The following is a 17,378-nucleotide window of genomic DNA, read 5'->3' as shown; positions in this document are numbered from 1 at the left end:
CAGCTTTCAATTATTCTATTTTCTTAATTGACCATTGTTAGTATGAATTGGGTTGTACATGTGACGTATTTTAAATCACTTAGTGGGGCACCTGGGTGGCTCAGTCGGTTAAGCATTTGCCTTCAGCTCAGGTCTGGATCCTAGCGTCCTGGGATGGAGCCCAGCATCGGACTCCCTGCTCGGCAAGGGCCTGCTTCTCCCTCTCCCACTCCCCTTGCTTGTGTTCCCTCTCTCCCTGGGTCTCTCTCTTTCAAATAAATAAATAAAATCTTTTTTAAAAAAATAAAATAAAAAATTAAATCATTTAGTATTATAGGAGTGCCTTTTAGGTGGACAACTCTATATGAATTTCATGCTTAAAAACCATTTTTTATTCAAATGTCTTATAGCCACCCTAGGAAAGGAGTTATACTATTATCCCCCATTTTATGATGAAATTTAAAAAAACAAACAAAACACGGACACAGAGAAACCATGTAACTTAAACAATATCCCATAGCATGACAACCTTTAGAATAGCAAAATTATGTACATGTGGTGATGACAATGGACCAATGATCTCTCAACATCAAAAGAAAATTCTTAAAAATATAGAACACAATTCTAAAGAATAGACTCACTGCTCAAAGTAAGACAAAAAAAATCTTATGAGGTCATATCGGGCACATGATTAACAAACTTACACTAATATTTTGAAACTACTTGATTTACTTTCTCATAACTAGCAATATACAACATTGTAGACAGGATTTATTTAAAATAACTTTGAGAAACAGTATTTTTGACTGAACAATAATAAAACTATTAAAATGATAAAATTGACAATGGAATAATTACCCAGTGTTAATCTTTAAAAGTAATTGTTATAAGCCAGACTTGTGAATTTAAGATAGGCACATTATTAACAATTGTTACTATCAAAAATACACTTAAAATGTTCATGTAGTTAGTACACGTAGAAAATTCATTGAAATCAGCTGTGAAAACTGGCCTGGAATTTGGTTGGCTGTTCAGTTTAATTTTGTCTTATTGTTTCAAAATATACATAGTTTGGCCCACTCTACATTTGTTAAAAACTCTAATTTTAAAATATGAAAACAACAACAACAGCAACTTCTTAAACACATAGATATGACTAGCCATTTCATCTAAAAAATTATAAAATACTTACTCCTGGAGCGCTTTCACGATCCCTGTACCTCAAAGCTTATTTCAAAAACCGTCATTATTTCGCATTTAAAAACTATATCCTTGCATTGAAGATAGGAACTGTAAACATGCTATTATATACTAATTATCCACATTCTAACTTTAACATGCAACAGATGTTGCATCTAATAAAAAAAGCATGACTTACTTGTAGTTTCAATGACAAAGTTAAAGTTCCTTTGTTGAGGAAATAACGAAGCAACGACCAAGATACTTGAAACAGTAACGTCAGCATCACACTGATTTCAAGAAAAACAGAGACTAGTACACTTACATAAAACACAAACAGAATCACTCACTTTAGAAGAAAAGTGGCTTTTAAAAATATTTAGATTCTCCAACCCAAGTAGAAATTTAAAAAATAAAGAGAAAAGAAAGAGAGAGAGTGAGAGGGAGAGAGAGAAAGAAACAGAGAGAGACCAAGGACCAAAACCCTGCAGAAGTAAAAACACATCCTTAAAGCAATTTTTAAACTTAAACTTTGCTGTCAAGGTAGCTTAACAGAGAAACGTAGATTCAGCACAGGATTTTATATAGAGTAAAACAGAAACTAAACTCTACCAAAATGGAGTTGTATTACCAGTCAATGCCTGGCTGGGACGCTCCCCTTGCATTAGAAAGAAAGGTAATGTTCTAAAAATAAAACATTATCAAGGATGCAATATACACACTTTACAATGTTTAGGAGAATAGCAGTTTTCAAGCACTGTACAAACAACTAATTAATGTTAAAGCGAGTTCTCTACAATTTTCTATTAGGTTATCCTTTAAGTAGTGTATGACACACATTTGAACTCATTACATTCGATTGCACAATAAATTGGCTATTGTCATTATACCCAAATGTAAACAATAACACTGACTTCTTTAATTTTTCTATCTGTAGGTCTCCTTGGGTAGAAGACAACTAATTAATAACTATGCAAAACTTGGGAGATTTGTATATGTATTACAGCTTTTTTTCTGTAAATATGCATATGTTTAAAGAGATACCATTGAAATAAAGAGGGGAAAACCTGAAACAACATATCCAATTTTTTAAAAAACATGGGCTGTAATGAAAATAGCGCGGGTGGGAGGGAGATAAAGCCACTGGCTTTTGCAGACTTATCAGAACACACTCATCTCTTTATGCATGCTTCTGCTAGTGTCCTAAACTTGGGTTCCAAATGATCCAAAAATTCAAGCCCATCCTCTTCTTGTCGTTCACTGCAACAACCTATAGAACCAGCCACCGATCCTTTGCCTTCGTAGTTATACGTAAGGACATAGTCTTGAGCATGTCTATGCTTGTCATCCTGATTACACAGTTGCACCTTCTGCCAGGGGAGAAACACAATATATTTTATTATTACTATTTTAAACACCAAAACTTACTAACATAAAAATAATGGCTTTGATTTACCTTTCATTGTTTAATTTTTAATCAGAGTGTGTCCTCTAATGGATTCCTACATATAAAAAATGCACATGATTGGTCTATATCATAAATCATCTATAAATTCACTCTACAGCATGTCTCTAAAAACTCACATATGTGGCAGCAAGTATACGAGGGTTCAGGTTAGGTGATCATTAGTTTCCCTTTCAAAATCATCTCAAAAGTGAGATGCACCCATTAAACTGAACCCAAATTTAGGAGGGCTCAGATCTTTCCAGATAGGCTTAGGGACCATAAAGCTATAATTACCTTGTACCACGCTTCTGTTTTCTGAGATAACGATTTGTCACATGGGAAATATTAACACAAAATCATAGAAAAAATAATTTAAATATCGTACAGATAAGCTGTATATTTAAAAAAAAACACATAAACTGGGATAACAAGTCTTTTCTGTTGTTCTTATACCAAATAAATAGGACATTTCATATCTAATAACTAAGTATCATCTAACAGTATTTCTGTAAGAATGAAAAACGAAACAAACTGAGAGGAAAAGTAAATTTCCACTTAATACTGGGCATTACTAAATCAAAATTAGGAAAAACAACTTTACAATTAATAGATTAATAATTAACTGAAAACAAGGGTCAGGCCACTAAATTGAAATAATTTAGAAAGCTGAAAGGAAATTAAAATAGGACACTCAGGGAAACTCACTTCACCAAGACGAGGTTGAGTGTAATTATGCCACTCGGAGTAGGTATATCGGCAGTTGTCCACCTCCACAGGTCCTCCCCGGCAGGAATCCAGGGTGTGATGGTGCCCAGTTCCCCGGCACGAATCCATGGTCTGGTGTTCACCTTTCACCATTTCAAAGATCTCCTGCCCTCCATTTTTCACTCCTGATCCCATGGTACCGCAAATTCCCTGAGCCGAACTGCCCGCAGTATGCGTTGTGAAACCATTGGTGGAACACTGAAAGGCAAACAATTTGCATACAGAAGCGAACATGCAGATAATGCCCTACATTTTTGTGTTAGAAGGTAAGCTCCCTGAGGGCAAGAACTAAATCTGTCTTGGCAATCCTGAGTATGGCGTCCAGTGCATCTGCAAATTGCAGATGTCAACTGGCCTACACCTTGAGACAAATCAGAAAGCTAACTGTATATTCCTTCTTAAAAACTTCTTAGAATACTGGGGTGCCTGGGTGGCTCAGTGGGTTAAAGCCTCTGCCTTCGGCTCAGGTCATGATCCCAAGGTATTGGGATTGAGCCCCGCATCAGGCTCTCTGCTTGGCAAGGAGCCTGCTTCTTCCTCTCTCTCTGCCTGCCTCTCTGACTGCTTGTGATCTCTGTTAAATAAATTAAAAATAAATAAATAAATAAATAAAAACTTCTTAGAATACTGCACAAGCTCATTTCTTAAATCCCTCCAAAATCTCAAAGCTCAAAATCAGGATTCTGGCATCAACATCTCATGTGAATTTACCCTGCTTGGTTTAAATTCACTCCTTCACTTAGGGGGACTAGACTAGACTAGAACAAGAAACAGAAACAGCGATCAGTATTTTTATTGTGTCTAATGTCGTTCCCCTCAACTAAAACAAAAATACAGAAAAAGGAGTTGCCATAAAAATCTTAGTTGCAATAATAAATCCTGTAATCTCAATAAAGAAAAATTAATCAGCAGGGAAAATAAGAACAACAAAGCTCTGGGCACTAACTTTCTATGCTGCGTTTTTGTGGGAAACTCTTAAGTTTTATTTTTTTCCAGTACCTTCCTAGATGTCAACAACTTTTGTTTTCTAAATCTTCCCTGTTCTTATCATCATTATGCTTTCCGTAGAAAATTTACAAGTCCCTCATCTATGTACTAGGCTAGAAATCAAAGTTGGAGCTCTGTAGTCACTTGCTAGCATCGTCATTTCATGTTTGACCTCAGGCTTCTTTCTAACCCATATTAGAACCAGAAAGACTCCATTAAAGTTCTTCCCACACTGATCAAAGCTCGTAGTCATTTTACTGCTGTTGCCAGAAAAAAAATTAAAATAATTATGCTGATGATCTGTGAATAATTAAATGAAATATTTTTACAACACAAACAGCAGTTTCAATATATAAAAAAGACTGGACCTAAAGTTGAAGTCATGAAACATTTTAAGTAGAAATAATAATGAGATGATAAAGGATTTTAACTCTTAAGTAACACTATATGCCCACATTGAAAGGCCACGTATCATCAAGAGAATCAACATCATTTATCTAGTCCATAGGACGGATGAAATTTTATATATTGTCAGTTACCTGATTTCAAAAGAACTTCTCTCAGAAAAGATAATTATAGTTGGTTAGGCCAATTTGTCCTTTGTACTTATTTTAAAAAGAACAAACTACTTACTATTTTGTCATCTCCTGGAGCTTCCGTGTTTGACACAATGAGGTTCTGCTGGGCTAAATCATCAGGAAATACTTTGGGCTGCTTAGCTGCCCCAGTACCCCCACAGACTAAGGTAAACAGGATACCTGGAGGATGAGAGAAGTTACTTCAGTTGATCATAAAACAATATGGAGTTATGAATTTAGGATGACTCACACAAAGTCAGCTTTCCGGAAAATATAAATATGGTGGCTTGTGGAGAAAGTCTGCTCTAAGCTGGTATGCCACAAAGACGTGCTTATTGCCATGTTTCTGCACTGAATTTTATGTCTGTGCTGCAATAACACGAGAACAGTGCTTTCAATAAATAAATTCAGTATGTTGTGTTAAGTAGAACTAGAACTATATACAAATGAACAGCTACAGGTAGCAGTGCTGATTCTAAGAATGTGTCTTTAAAGTTATCGCAAAGGCTGTTATTCAAGTTGGTAAAGGGACTTACAAAAGAGCAAGGCTATGCCCAACAATATGGCGAGGATGGCCCACTTTCCGAGTCTCACTTCTCCGTGGCCGATCCTCGGATCTGTGCGAAGAGTGCAGTCATTTTCAGTAACACAGTCACATAACTTAACAGTTAGTGGAGTAATGAGCGACACGCCATGTCTGTCTGTGACTCTGACAGGTACTTGATAGGTTCCAAATGGAAGGTCCTCCTGAAAGAAAAGACGAGCGGCCGTATCTGAAAGAAAATAAAACTGAGTGATAGAGAATGTCACTAATTTCTTCTAGCGTTAGGATATTTGCCATATTTCCCAACAAATAGGCCTTCCTGATGGGAAGGCACAAAGGTTGCAGGACTGAGAATGTAAATGGACTGATGAGTTCTCATCTACAGCAACGGTAAACATACTGCATATCCAAGTTTCTCTCTGCCCCCTCTTACATAAACGTCCTTTGGCTTTTATAATAATATATTTTTCTGTCCATAAACAAACCCTTCTTATCACAAGTAAGAGGTGTTAAAGCACTCATATCTTCGAAAATTTTTAATATCACCATTCAGTGCAATTTTCTTATATACATGGTTTATCAGAGGGCAATAATCTGAAATTCTGGATGTTTCCCTTTACTCTGTTCTCATATATTGTGCCAAACAGATATGAAGTTGTGACTCACTGTCAGAGACTGATTCTGACAGTTTAGAACACGGCTGACCTTGAACACACTGGTATGTGTGAGTTGTCTTGATGCTGTAGTGTCTCACAATCCTATAGGACCCTGGGACCAACTGTACACTTTATAGTTCTGATGTATTTTTTTAGGGTAGAAAATATCCAGGTCAATATCCAATTCAGTCTTGGGTATAGATCCGAAGATATATACCTATTCTGAATGTTGATGCCACATGCCCATTCTTAAGAAGAAACCTTCTCCATTTAACTGTCCCATTTATTATTAGGGTGTTTAAAGCTCTAAATATAAATTTGGGTGTTTGGGTAACGGAATCAGTGGATAAGTCCATTTTAGAAGAAAGCATGGTTAACTTGGTGAGTCTATGTGTTAAAAATAAGAAGACTAACAAAACCAAAATTGACAATGTATAATGTGCCATGGTCTGATGCTTTCATTATCTTGTTTACTCCCCCCAAAAATCCCATTTTACGTATAAGTAAATTAAGGCCCAAGGAGAATAAATAGCATGGTCATATTTACATCACTAATAATCAGTGGAGCCAGCATTTAACCTAGTCTATTTGACTTCAAAGACTCATTGGAATATGTTCCTAACTTGGTGTTTCCCAGACTTTGGGGTTATTTCACAGATGAGTAGAACTTAAAAGCAACAAAATTTTGACCGACATAAGCCTTCCAATGTTTTACTGTACAAAGCAGGAATATTAAACAGAAATACTGGGGTGCCTGGGTGGCTCAGTCCATTAAGTGGCTGCCTTCAGCTCAGGTCATTATCCCAGGGTCCTGGGATTGAGCCCCGCATCACATCGGGCTTCCTGCCTCAGCGGGAGGCCTGCTTCTCCCTCTCCGACTCCCCCTACTGTGTTCCCTCTCTCATTGGCTGTCTCTCTGTCAAATAAATACATAAATAAACATCTTTAAAAAAAATTACTACCTCCTTTCACACGATATAAAAGGAAATGATGTTATGACATCAAATCAGTAGAATGGAGAAAATCTAAAAGTAAGGTTAGTTCTTCCCGAGAAAGAACAGTTGATAACCTTACACACACACACACACACACACACACACAGGAGTATTATTAAAAAGACTGAAAATGCTGTCAATTCACAGAGCAGGATTCGGGACACAGGGCCTTAACTTGTCACCATAGCTTCTACACATCCTTGTTTTCCTTTTCCCCTCCTGTTCCCCTTCCCTTGGCTTACAACTTTGTGTTCTAATTTGTCATAAAAGAAAATGGAGGAATATTCCTTGGAAGCATGGGGATGGAATTCACATTCAAGGACACTTCAAAGGAAAAGCCCCTCAGGTTATAGCAGATCTCGAGTCGTGAAAGCTGAAGTACTGGGCGACCAAGACTTCGGGGCCCGTGGGTAGTTCAGTTAGGAGACGAGGAACCCTCTGAGGAGTTAAGAGCTGAGAGAGGGCCTCTTCATTTTTGTCATTCCTGTCACCATGGATCCTCTCATGGCTAAAGTCAGAAGTACAGACTAAGAACTAAGCTGGTATTAACGGCATTCACGTACCGTTAATTTTTCTCAATCTCCACTTTCTTTCTATGTCTGAATTAGCATCGCTGTCCAAACTGAAGTCAAAGGGCGGGCCATTCGCAGGCTCATCGGGATCAACGGCAACGATATCCGCAGATGCCAGGACGGGTTTGCAGATTACTACTGTTTGTTTTGGTATCACGGGGCCATTATCGTTCACATCTTCAAGTATAATTCCCAGTGTTCCAGTACAGGTTCTCCCATCTAGAAAATTAGATATAAAAATATGAATTTTTTAATGTTCTGAGTTTTTACTAGGAAACTTGTACATCGAAAAAAATAGTTTTGTTTTTATTTTTTAAAGATTTTATTTACTTATTTGACAGAAATCACAAGTAGGCAAAGAGGCAGGCAGAGAGAGAGAGGGGAAAGCAGGCTCCCTGCCGAGCAGAGAGCCCGATGCAGGGCTTGATCCCAGGACCCTGGGATCATGACCTGAGCCGAAGGCAGAGGCTTTAAACCACTGAGCCACCCAGGCGCCCCTTGACGGACTTTTTTTTAAAGAACATATGACCGAGGGCGCTTCTGGTATAGTTACAAGCACAGGGATATTTGAGAAGGTGGGAAAGCACAGTGTGTACAACCATGTTCTAGACAGAATGCGGGGGGAAGGCAGACTGGCTGGAACTGACACCGCAGAGAAGAGCTAAGGGTCCCCGAAAGCCAACCTCAGGAGCCCGGAATTTCATATGCATATAGAAAGTGCATAACGTTTTGGAGCAGGGGAGCCAAAAGGGAGAAGATATGCATTTGGAAGATGAGAACAAACAGTACCTAGAAACGTTTGAAGGTAAAAAGACTCCAGAAGTAGAAAATCACTTGTAAACCAAACTAATCCCCATGGCTATCGCCTAAGGAAAACATCAATCTCTATGTCTAATAAAAATTTACTAAATAACTACTTTGTACAGGGCACCATATTGGAAAATCTAGGGGATTCAAAGATGAAGGAGATGTGGGTCCAGGCCCCAAATCAGTAACACAGTTGTTTCGTCTGAAGCTGAACACAAATCAGGACATCTGCCTCTAGATCACTTCTTTCTGCTTCATCAGGAGGCCTTGGGACATCAGAGATGGACAAGAGGATAAACCAACTTATGCCACCTGCTGTCTGGGGCTGTGTCTTACGCGAAGCTGCCAACCTGGAAAAGCTGGAAGACCAGGTGCAGCCCTAGGGTAATAACCTGGACCAAGGCGTCAGGCCCTGTGATACCTGCAGTGTCATCAAGGACAAGGAGACCTGGTTCTGAAAGGCGGCCCCAGAAAAGGACAGGGGCACCTGGGTGGCTCAGTGGGTTAAAGCCTCTGCCTTCAGGTCAGGTCATGATCTCAGGGTCCTGGGATCGAGCCCCGCATTGGGCTCTCTGCTCAGCAGGGAGCCTGCTTCCCACCCCTCCCGGCACCCCACCTGCCTCTCTGCCTACTTGTGATCTCTGTCTGTTAAATACATAAGTAAAATCTTAAAAAAAAGAAAAGGACAAAGTGGCAGCAACTACAAGACTGCTATGGGGTAAAGTGGAGAGGAAGAAACCAAAAGGAGAAAGCAAACTGGACACCTCCCATGTAATATAAGCTTGCAAATCGAAATTCCAGAATGCACAAGAGCGATGCTAAAAGGAAAACCAAAAAAAAACCACCCAACTGAGGATTAATTCACTCTATGCAAGACATCTTTGAAACATGTATATTTAGTTTCTTCAAAGACATTTAAAAAAAAAGGGGGTAACTGTTTCAAGAGCAATGAAATTATAGCTTAAATTCCAGTAGAACTAAAACAACAACATTCCTTTAATAGGGATTCTAGAAGAGAATAAATAGGATGGCAGGGAAGCACTATTTAAAGAGATAATTGCTGAAAATATCCCAGAATTAAAGAGAAGCAAGGATTTTTTTTAAATATATTCTGATGGCAGTGCTACATAAATAAAAATAAACTCACACCATAAACACTGTATTAAAACTATAAAATGCAACCCAGTGAGCCAAAAAAGTTGCCTAGACTTATTACCTACAAATGGACAATAATGAGATTGACAGTAGATAAAATGTGCCTCAGCAACATGAGATGCCAGAAGATAATGGAGTATGACCCCTCACAGTGCTGAGGGAAAGAAGGACCTACCTCAAAACCGTACATCAAGTCAAATGATCAAATCAAGCAGGAGAATGACATTGAAATGTTTTTCAGAATAAAATGGGTAGGGTTTGTCCCCTAGACAAGAACTTTGGAAGAACTAGTAAAGAATGTGCACCAGCAAGAAGAAAAGGGAACCAGGAGAGAAGGAATAAGATACAGGAAATAATGCAACAATCTCTCACTTCGGACAACTTAAAAAAAGAGAATGGAAAGGGAGACAAAGGAAGCAGGGAGATCTGTATTTTGTCTACCTGTTATACTTTCCAGAGGGCAGAATAATTTCACCTCTCAAACATCTCTTCTCTCTCTATGTGCTGTGTTCTAGCTCTCTCTGAAAACTGGAACTGAGGAATGTCTTGAACATTTCTTGACATTGGATCCACACACAGAGTTGAAAGCACATGGCTTCCTGGCTGAGCCTGATTGACTGCATTGTCTTTGAAAATTGACCCCTACAATGTCTGCTCCTCCACTACTGTGCTAAATGTCTGAACCTCACTTCCATTAAACGTTTAGAGTTGTACAATACACTCCATTTTTTGAGGCATTGTGATTTGTATCAGTGTACAATATTTAAACCAAAGATCTTAGACATCTAATTCACAGTGTTTCACAGCTCTGTTTTTCATGTTGACTAAATAAATGATGTTCTAATTCATTGGAATGTAGGCAAGCAATGCTCACCTTCTAATATTAACATGGTTCTATATGAGTAAGTACTAATTCCAAATATGAAGTCATGGAAAGTGAACTACCCTTGGTTTCACGAGTTTTGTGCATGGCACCCTCCTGTTCAATGTTTCAAAAGTTTTGAAAGCACACTCCTTCCCAAAGCTGGAATAATCCAACAAAGATAAAAACCTAAGGGGCACCAAGGTGGTTCAGTGGGTTAAGCCGCTGCCTTCAGCTCAGATCATTATCCCAGGGTCCTGGGATTGAGCCCCGCATCGGGCTCTCTGCTCAGCGGAGAGCCTGCTTCTCCCTCTCCCTCTGCCGGCTGCTCTGCCTACTTGAGCTCTCTCTCCATCTCTCTAATAAACAAATAACATCTTTTTTTTAAAAAAATCTAAAACTGAGCTATATAGAGGACACACCTGAGTGACACTACCAAGAGAGTTTGATCTGAGAAGACACTGAGAAGAAGAGAGAAATTGAACCCAAAGTAGAAGAAACAGCTGTGTTCAGGACAGCAGAAGATGGTACCAGAAAGTATATGGACTAGAGAGGAAAGTGTGAAAATATTTATACACAGAAGCCTTGCAAGAGGGTTTCAGAAAGAGGAAGCAAGTGCCATAGAGAAGCAGGAGGATGGAAAGTGAGAATGGACGTAACGTCTGTGCTCACGAGACCCCATCTTTCATCAGGAAGCAGCTGGTAGGTTCCAAAGGAAAGTAGTCAGCACAGATTTTAGAAAAAGATAAAAACAGAAAAAGCAAACAAGCAAACAAACAAAAAACCCCTTTGTATGATCTGAGTTCATAAAATAAATGGTAACATTCAGTCCCTACCCTCTTCAACAGAAATGAATGGGAAGGGGCCCCATGATGCATTTATTCTGTTCCACAAGGATGATTAGCTCATCTAAGCTCCATACAAATATTTGACCTCTCAATTATTTTATCTCCTCTGCAACAGAGGAGAATGTAGAATAAAATTATATCCCAAATCTCTTAATTCCAGACAATAAATTTATCTGATCTATCAAAAAACCATTTGCCAAGCCCTGTTAAAAATGTAAACAGAACAGATTTGATTTTCATGTTATTCTTCTTTTTCACTTGCCTTTGACCAAAAAGAATGTCCTGACAAAGGGACAAAGGAACCTGAGGCCTTAAAGGACAGTCTTTAATTAATCAAAGTTAAATTAATAATAACTACAACCTTACTGATTCAATCAATGGATAGGAACCATTTCTCATTCATTTAGATAGAACCGAAATACCTAAAACATCTTCCAAAATTGCTTCTAAACTCTAATGTTGTAAGCTACAGTGTAATAACATATGTTTGCTGTAGTTAGCATACTTAGTTTATGGAGGCACTGAAGTCAAATGTATGTCATGCACCAAATAGATCTCATACATAACCACTATGGTCATATTCCTCTCCATTTTGTAGGACTCACAGATTATTTTATCTTTCATATGGTTTTATGCATTCACAGTATTTGTCTTTCTAATTTTAATAATATAACATTAATCATGATTATGATTATTTTTAAATAATGTCCTTAGTCAGAATTTAATCCCTAAGTATACTGAGAGTTTCCTGTAAAAAGAACAGTTTTCTAGGAATGCACTATCAGGCAACGAGCATGTTCTCCATTGCAATGAATTCTCCTGCCAAAGTGAGTATTTTAAAAGACATGAGTAGATAAATTGAAGCTAATTTTACTAGAGTAACTTTCTCAATTTTCAATGATTGTTTACTTTTAAAAAATTATCCTCTCCAGTATTTCTATTACTAAATTATTTTAAAATTACATAAAACTGAGGGTGTTATTAGAAAGCAAACATGAGTTAATAAATTACAGCAAACCTTTCAACTGCTCCATATCTTCTGGGGAGAAATACATTTTGAGAATATATGCAACTATGTCCACAAGAGCCAGACTGTGGAAGGAGCTGAGATGCCCTTCAACAGACAAATGGATAAAGATATGGTCTATATATATAATGGAATATTATGCAGCCACTAGAAAGGAGGACTATCCAACTTTTGCATCAACATGGGTGGGATTGGAGGATATTATGCTGAGTGAAATAAGTCAAGCAGAGGAAGTCAATTATCATATGGTTTCACTTACTTGTGGAGCATAGAAATAAATGGAGGACATTAGGGGAAGGGAAGGAAAAGTGACTTGGGAGAAATCGGAGGGGGAGATGAACCGAGAGACTGTGGACTCTGAGAAACAAACTGGAGATTTTGGAGGGGAGAAAGGTGCGGGGATGGCTGAGCCCGGTGGTAGGTATTAAGGAGGGCACGGATTGCATGGAGCACTGCGTGTGGTGCATAACAGTGAATCTTGGAACACTGCATCAAAAACTAGTGATGTATTTTATGGTAACTAATATAACACAAATAAATAAATATATATATACATATATATATATATATATATGCAGCTCATTGCAAATCTATGTTTTGGTTTAAAAACTGAGGATGTAAGTAGGGGGAAAGGTAAGTAGTTCTTACCTTTGTCTGATGCAAGAATTGTGATATTATATATGCCACCTCGGACACTTTCCGCCTCTCTGTCCAGGTTTCTGAAAACTGTGATCGATCCTTCGTTTTCATTAATTGTGACCCACCCTTTTGGATCAGTTAATTTCTTATACCTGTTAGTAAAGATGAATTAAAGTAGCAAATCATATCGTAGGCAACATTATAATTCTGGCATCAAAACAAGTTATGAATCTTAAAAACATGGTAAATTTGGAGTTCATTAAAACAGGATACCTTATGCCACTGCTACTTCTTGTTTCGGGGTCATATGCTTTATATCCACGGCTCTTTGTTCCCACTGGCACATTTTCTTTAATTTGAACGGTTTGCACCAAAGGGCTACACTCAGGGCCCTCGTCCTGATTTTGTACATTAACAGTAACTGTCGCCGTGCTCATGACGGATTGTGAACTCGCCTCTTTAGAATACGGAGCTTCATTAACTACCCCAATCTGTAGGTTCACCTGTTGTCTTTCTTCATAATTCAGTGGCTGCAAAACACAAGTGTGCTGAAAATCAGATCAAGACTTCCTGGTAATATTTGGCCATGCTAACTGGCATTCATAACTAGTGTTGAGAACAGTCAGTAAAATATTAAATAGATACCCAGAAACCAGGTGGTGTTTGGAGGAGGGGAATCCAACCGATTCAGTATTTGGGTGGAACCCGAAAAACAAAACAAAAACTGTTCCTCAACTGTGAGTAATATCAGAGGTCCTGATAATGAATTCAAGAAGCATTTAATTAGGGGCTCCTGGGTGGCTCAGTGGGTTCATCTCGGGTCATGATCCCAGGGTCCTGGGATGGAGTCCTGCATTGGGCACTCTGCTAGACAGGGAGCTTGCTTCCCCCACTCTCTCTCTCTGCCTACTTGTGATTTTTCTCTGTCAAATAGACAAAATCTTAAAAAAAAAAAAAAAAAAAAGGAAGCATTTAGTTAAAGTGTTTCAATGTTAACACTTGAGAGATTACTTGAGGAACTCCATACCCTAACCAATGGTTATTTACTACTTCATTCATTTTGGGACAGTTTACCCTATTCTTTAGATGAAGAAAATTTATTTGTACCTTGTTTGGGGTAGAAAATGTGGGTCAAATTTATAAAAAGTTTTTCAGAGAGGACAGAGAAGAAAATAGAAAGCTCATGGACATTACACTTTCCTTTTTTTAGCTCTTCCATCCCAGTTACTTTTTTAAAGAACTGGTAGTACCAAATTTAATGGAAGGTTTTTATTTTTTCTTGCCTGATATGTAGCTATAATGAGAATAGGTAAAGTCATTTCCTCCGAGACAGAGATTTTGTCAGGTCTTGGACTTCACAGACATAAAATTGCTTCTTAGAATACTACGGATCAGGGCAGGGGTTGGATGAGGAAAGAGATATGATCCAAAAGACTTTTTTTTGCTGTTTTGAAACAGAGAAATTAAACCACAAACTGCGGTTAATTTTCATCATTGTAAGAAAAAGGATTTGTCATTTTTGATTCACGCTTTTTGTGAATATGTACAAAAGAGAAAGTGCATGGACTCAAGATAGAATCTTTTCTAGTTAATGATGCAGCAGAAATAAGACTATGACTGTGTCCAAAGCAGGTGGCTTTAGGGGCTAACTGGCTCCTGAATTAGCAGGGAGGTCTTCTGAGATGTTGAAGAATAATAGTAGAAGGATGTTTTGTAAGTATTTGCATCTCTGAATGCTTGAGGATACCCATTCTCAACTGAGAAGGAAGCTAAGGTTGTAATGTATGCTAGATATAAATGAACAGATCTACAAATTCTGTCCCTATCAGTTTCACCAGGAATAACTCACCATTTGGGAAAATCATTAAGTGGAGGCTCCCTGAACCAGCTACAGAAAGAATGGGCTAGGAAAGTTTGGCACTGTCCCATAGACATCAAAGCTGTGCCAGGTTTTTAATTGTTAAGAGGTGTTGGTTACAAAGTAAATACTATTAATACACACACACATGCACACACATAATATTATTTTAAATAACAGGACTTTATAAAAGGTGCTCCAATTTGAATATACTCATCTCATTATAGATACAGAGAACACGGCATTTATATTTACCTATGTATCTATTTTATCCCTATAGTTACCACAATTCTCTTTTCATTAAGCTCTAGTATGCTAATCTATGACATTATAGGATGCAAATAACTAATTTACTAATTTATTCTTACCTTAACCACACACAGAACTCCTTCATTGGTTTTGGGGTCTGTTACTATTTTAAAATTCCCATTTTCATTGCCCTTTAAAATGGTATAATTCGCTCTCCAATTAGCAGTATTCATTAAGTCCTTATCCTCCACAGTAACACGTAAGATTTCCACATCAACTGTATTTTCTTCCACTGATGTCACATACTAAAACAATAAAAACAACAAAAAAGCATTAGTTAGTTAGTAACTGTCACAAATAGAGCACTGTGGGAAATAGACTCAGTTCTAATTTCCAAGGACTACATATACATGATTTTAAGCCGTAAATCTAAATTACTGTCATGGGATTGGGGATACTGCATTTGAAATCATGGGGCAGGCATGGATGGAGTTAAGCATGTTTAGCAATTAACACTGGGTCGTACATTTTTCTTTTACTACTATCATGTACTTACAGAAGTACGGGTAAAAGTTGGCAAGTTGTCATTTGCATCTCCAATATTTATGATGCAAGTTGAAGTTGTCTGCAAACCGAAATACTGACCACCCATGTCTTGTACTTTTATTTTCAACTGGTATTTATCAATTAGCTGAAAAGAAAGAATTTAAGCACTGAGAGAAAGCAACATTGTAAATGAAATCTTACTTTACACTCTGGAATTTTTCTTGCATTAAAAATTTAAGAAATACATTATTAAATTTCATAGTTTTCATGTACTGGCAAAAGAATAGTTTCCTCACACCAGTAATTTTCTATTAATTTATGAAAATAGAGTAGTTTCTCAAATTTAAAGTGCTATTCTATATAGAATATAGAAAAATTGGTTTTAGTTTACTCACCAGAAAGGGAAGATGTAGCCATAGCACATCTTAAATTGCCAAGCGGTTAATCAAAATCTTTATCTCCTATCCAAAGTACATTCTTAAGTTGAAAAATATACAGCAGTGACTCTTAAACCAGTCTTGAATAATAAAGTAAAATAGCCTTCAATTACAAAGGCAAATTTTAAATATTTACATTTATAAGAAGATCTGGAACTATATATTTTTTTCTCCCTCTATGGGAAATGTAATCTGGGTCTTAGGGCTTTACATTCATCGGGGATGGTAAAAGGCTCAATGCCAGTTTTTTTTAATCTCTCTGGCAGTTGGAAAAGTCTTTTTAGCTAGGTTTTCTCTCCTATAAAATTGATACTAATACCTTTCCTATATAACTCACCTCTTTTCATAAGACAAAATAATATGTAAAAAACCCATCCTACCCTTCTACCAAGAATGTTTACCCTTCTCTTAATTACGTCACTTCTTAAGCTTTCTTGTCCTTTATGTCTTACTAAAAATAAAACTAAAATTTCTCTATCTCTATGTTTTTTACACACGATTTTCCTGATGTACTCTTCTCTCATAATCAATCACATATGCAGAGTTAAAAAATACTGGCCATATTTAAAAACTCATACTAGTGTACTTTCAAGGAGAGAATACATGTTTTGTTGGCAATGAATGAAGATTTATTCAAAATAATCAACTGGATGATAAAACAAGAAAGAAATGAAGTTTGGGACCTAAATATTAACTTGTGATATCTTCAGATGGAAGAAAAAATTGTGATGTTTAAAGAGCTTAAGGGGTTGAAAGGAACAGATGAAAGCTAGAATCCTGGCATCAGTAAGCATCTGCAGTGCATTTTTGGGTAAAAACACTCCAAGACTCCTTCATTAGTCCAATGTTCTCAACTGACTTATTAGAAGGAGCTACTTAAGACTTAATAAGAGGATTTTGTCTATAACCTGCTTCTCTTGAGCACACTAATTCCATGAAGAAGCTGTGTAATTTCTGAAGCTTTAACAGCAATTTATTCATTCATTTATTCTGCAAATGATACTGTATTCCTCACTGGCAAATACAGTAAAAACAAATGAATTTATAAATTAAAATACAATTTTGATAAAATAAAATAAAATAAAACTTCACTTAGAAATGTCCGTGTAGGGGCTCCTGGGTGCTCAGTTGGTTAAGCAACTGCCTTCGGCTCAGATCATGATCCTGGAGTCCCAGGATCAAGTCCCACATCGGACTCCCTGCTCGGCGGGGAGTCTGCTTCTCCCTCTGACCTCTCCCTCTTACGCT

The 17,378-nt window shown here is 37.5% G+C and overlaps 1 protein-coding gene across 4 annotated transcripts in view; it reads right to left on the bottom strand.

Annotated features, from left to right (window-relative positions):
• Positions 1-348: 348 nt before the first annotated feature.
• The window catches only part of DSC2 (desmocollin 2), a 34,279-nt gene continuing 17,249 nt past the window's right edge, over positions 349-17,378 (bottom strand). For 2 of the 4 annotated variants that reach the window (XM_044243230.1, XM_044243229.1), the window contains exons 8-17: positions 15,704-15,838; positions 15,267-15,452; positions 13,314-13,570; positions 13,050-13,192; positions 7,694-7,921; positions 5,472-5,708; positions 4,991-5,115; positions 3,311-3,568; positions 2,615-2,660; positions 2,437-2,528 (exon numbers count right to left, since the gene is read on the bottom strand). In XM_044243230.1, coding sequence (XP_044099165.1) covers positions 2,625-2,660; positions 3,311-3,568; positions 4,991-5,115; positions 5,472-5,708; positions 7,694-7,921; positions 13,050-13,192; positions 13,314-13,570; positions 15,267-15,452; positions 15,704-15,838 — 1,605 coding nt within the window. In that variant the 3' untranslated portion in view covers positions 2,437-2,528; positions 2,615-2,624. Of the gene's footprint in view, positions 2,529-2,614; positions 2,661-3,310; positions 3,569-4,990; positions 5,116-5,471; positions 5,709-7,693; positions 7,922-13,049; positions 13,193-13,313; positions 13,571-15,266; positions 15,453-15,703; positions 15,839-17,378 lie in introns of all 4 variants that reach the window. The other 2 variants (XM_044243228.1, XM_044243226.1) reach the window with 1 other exon arrangement.

Source organism: Neovison vison, chromosome 3 (genome assembly GCF_020171115.1).
Source record: "Neovison vison isolate M4711 chromosome 3, ASM_NN_V1, whole genome shotgun sequence".
Lineage (NCBI taxonomy): Eukaryota > Metazoa > Chordata > Mammalia > Carnivora > Mustelidae > Neogale > Neogale vison.
Note: the sequence above shows the minus strand (reverse complement) of the source record. Positions and strands in the feature narration are given on the sequence as shown.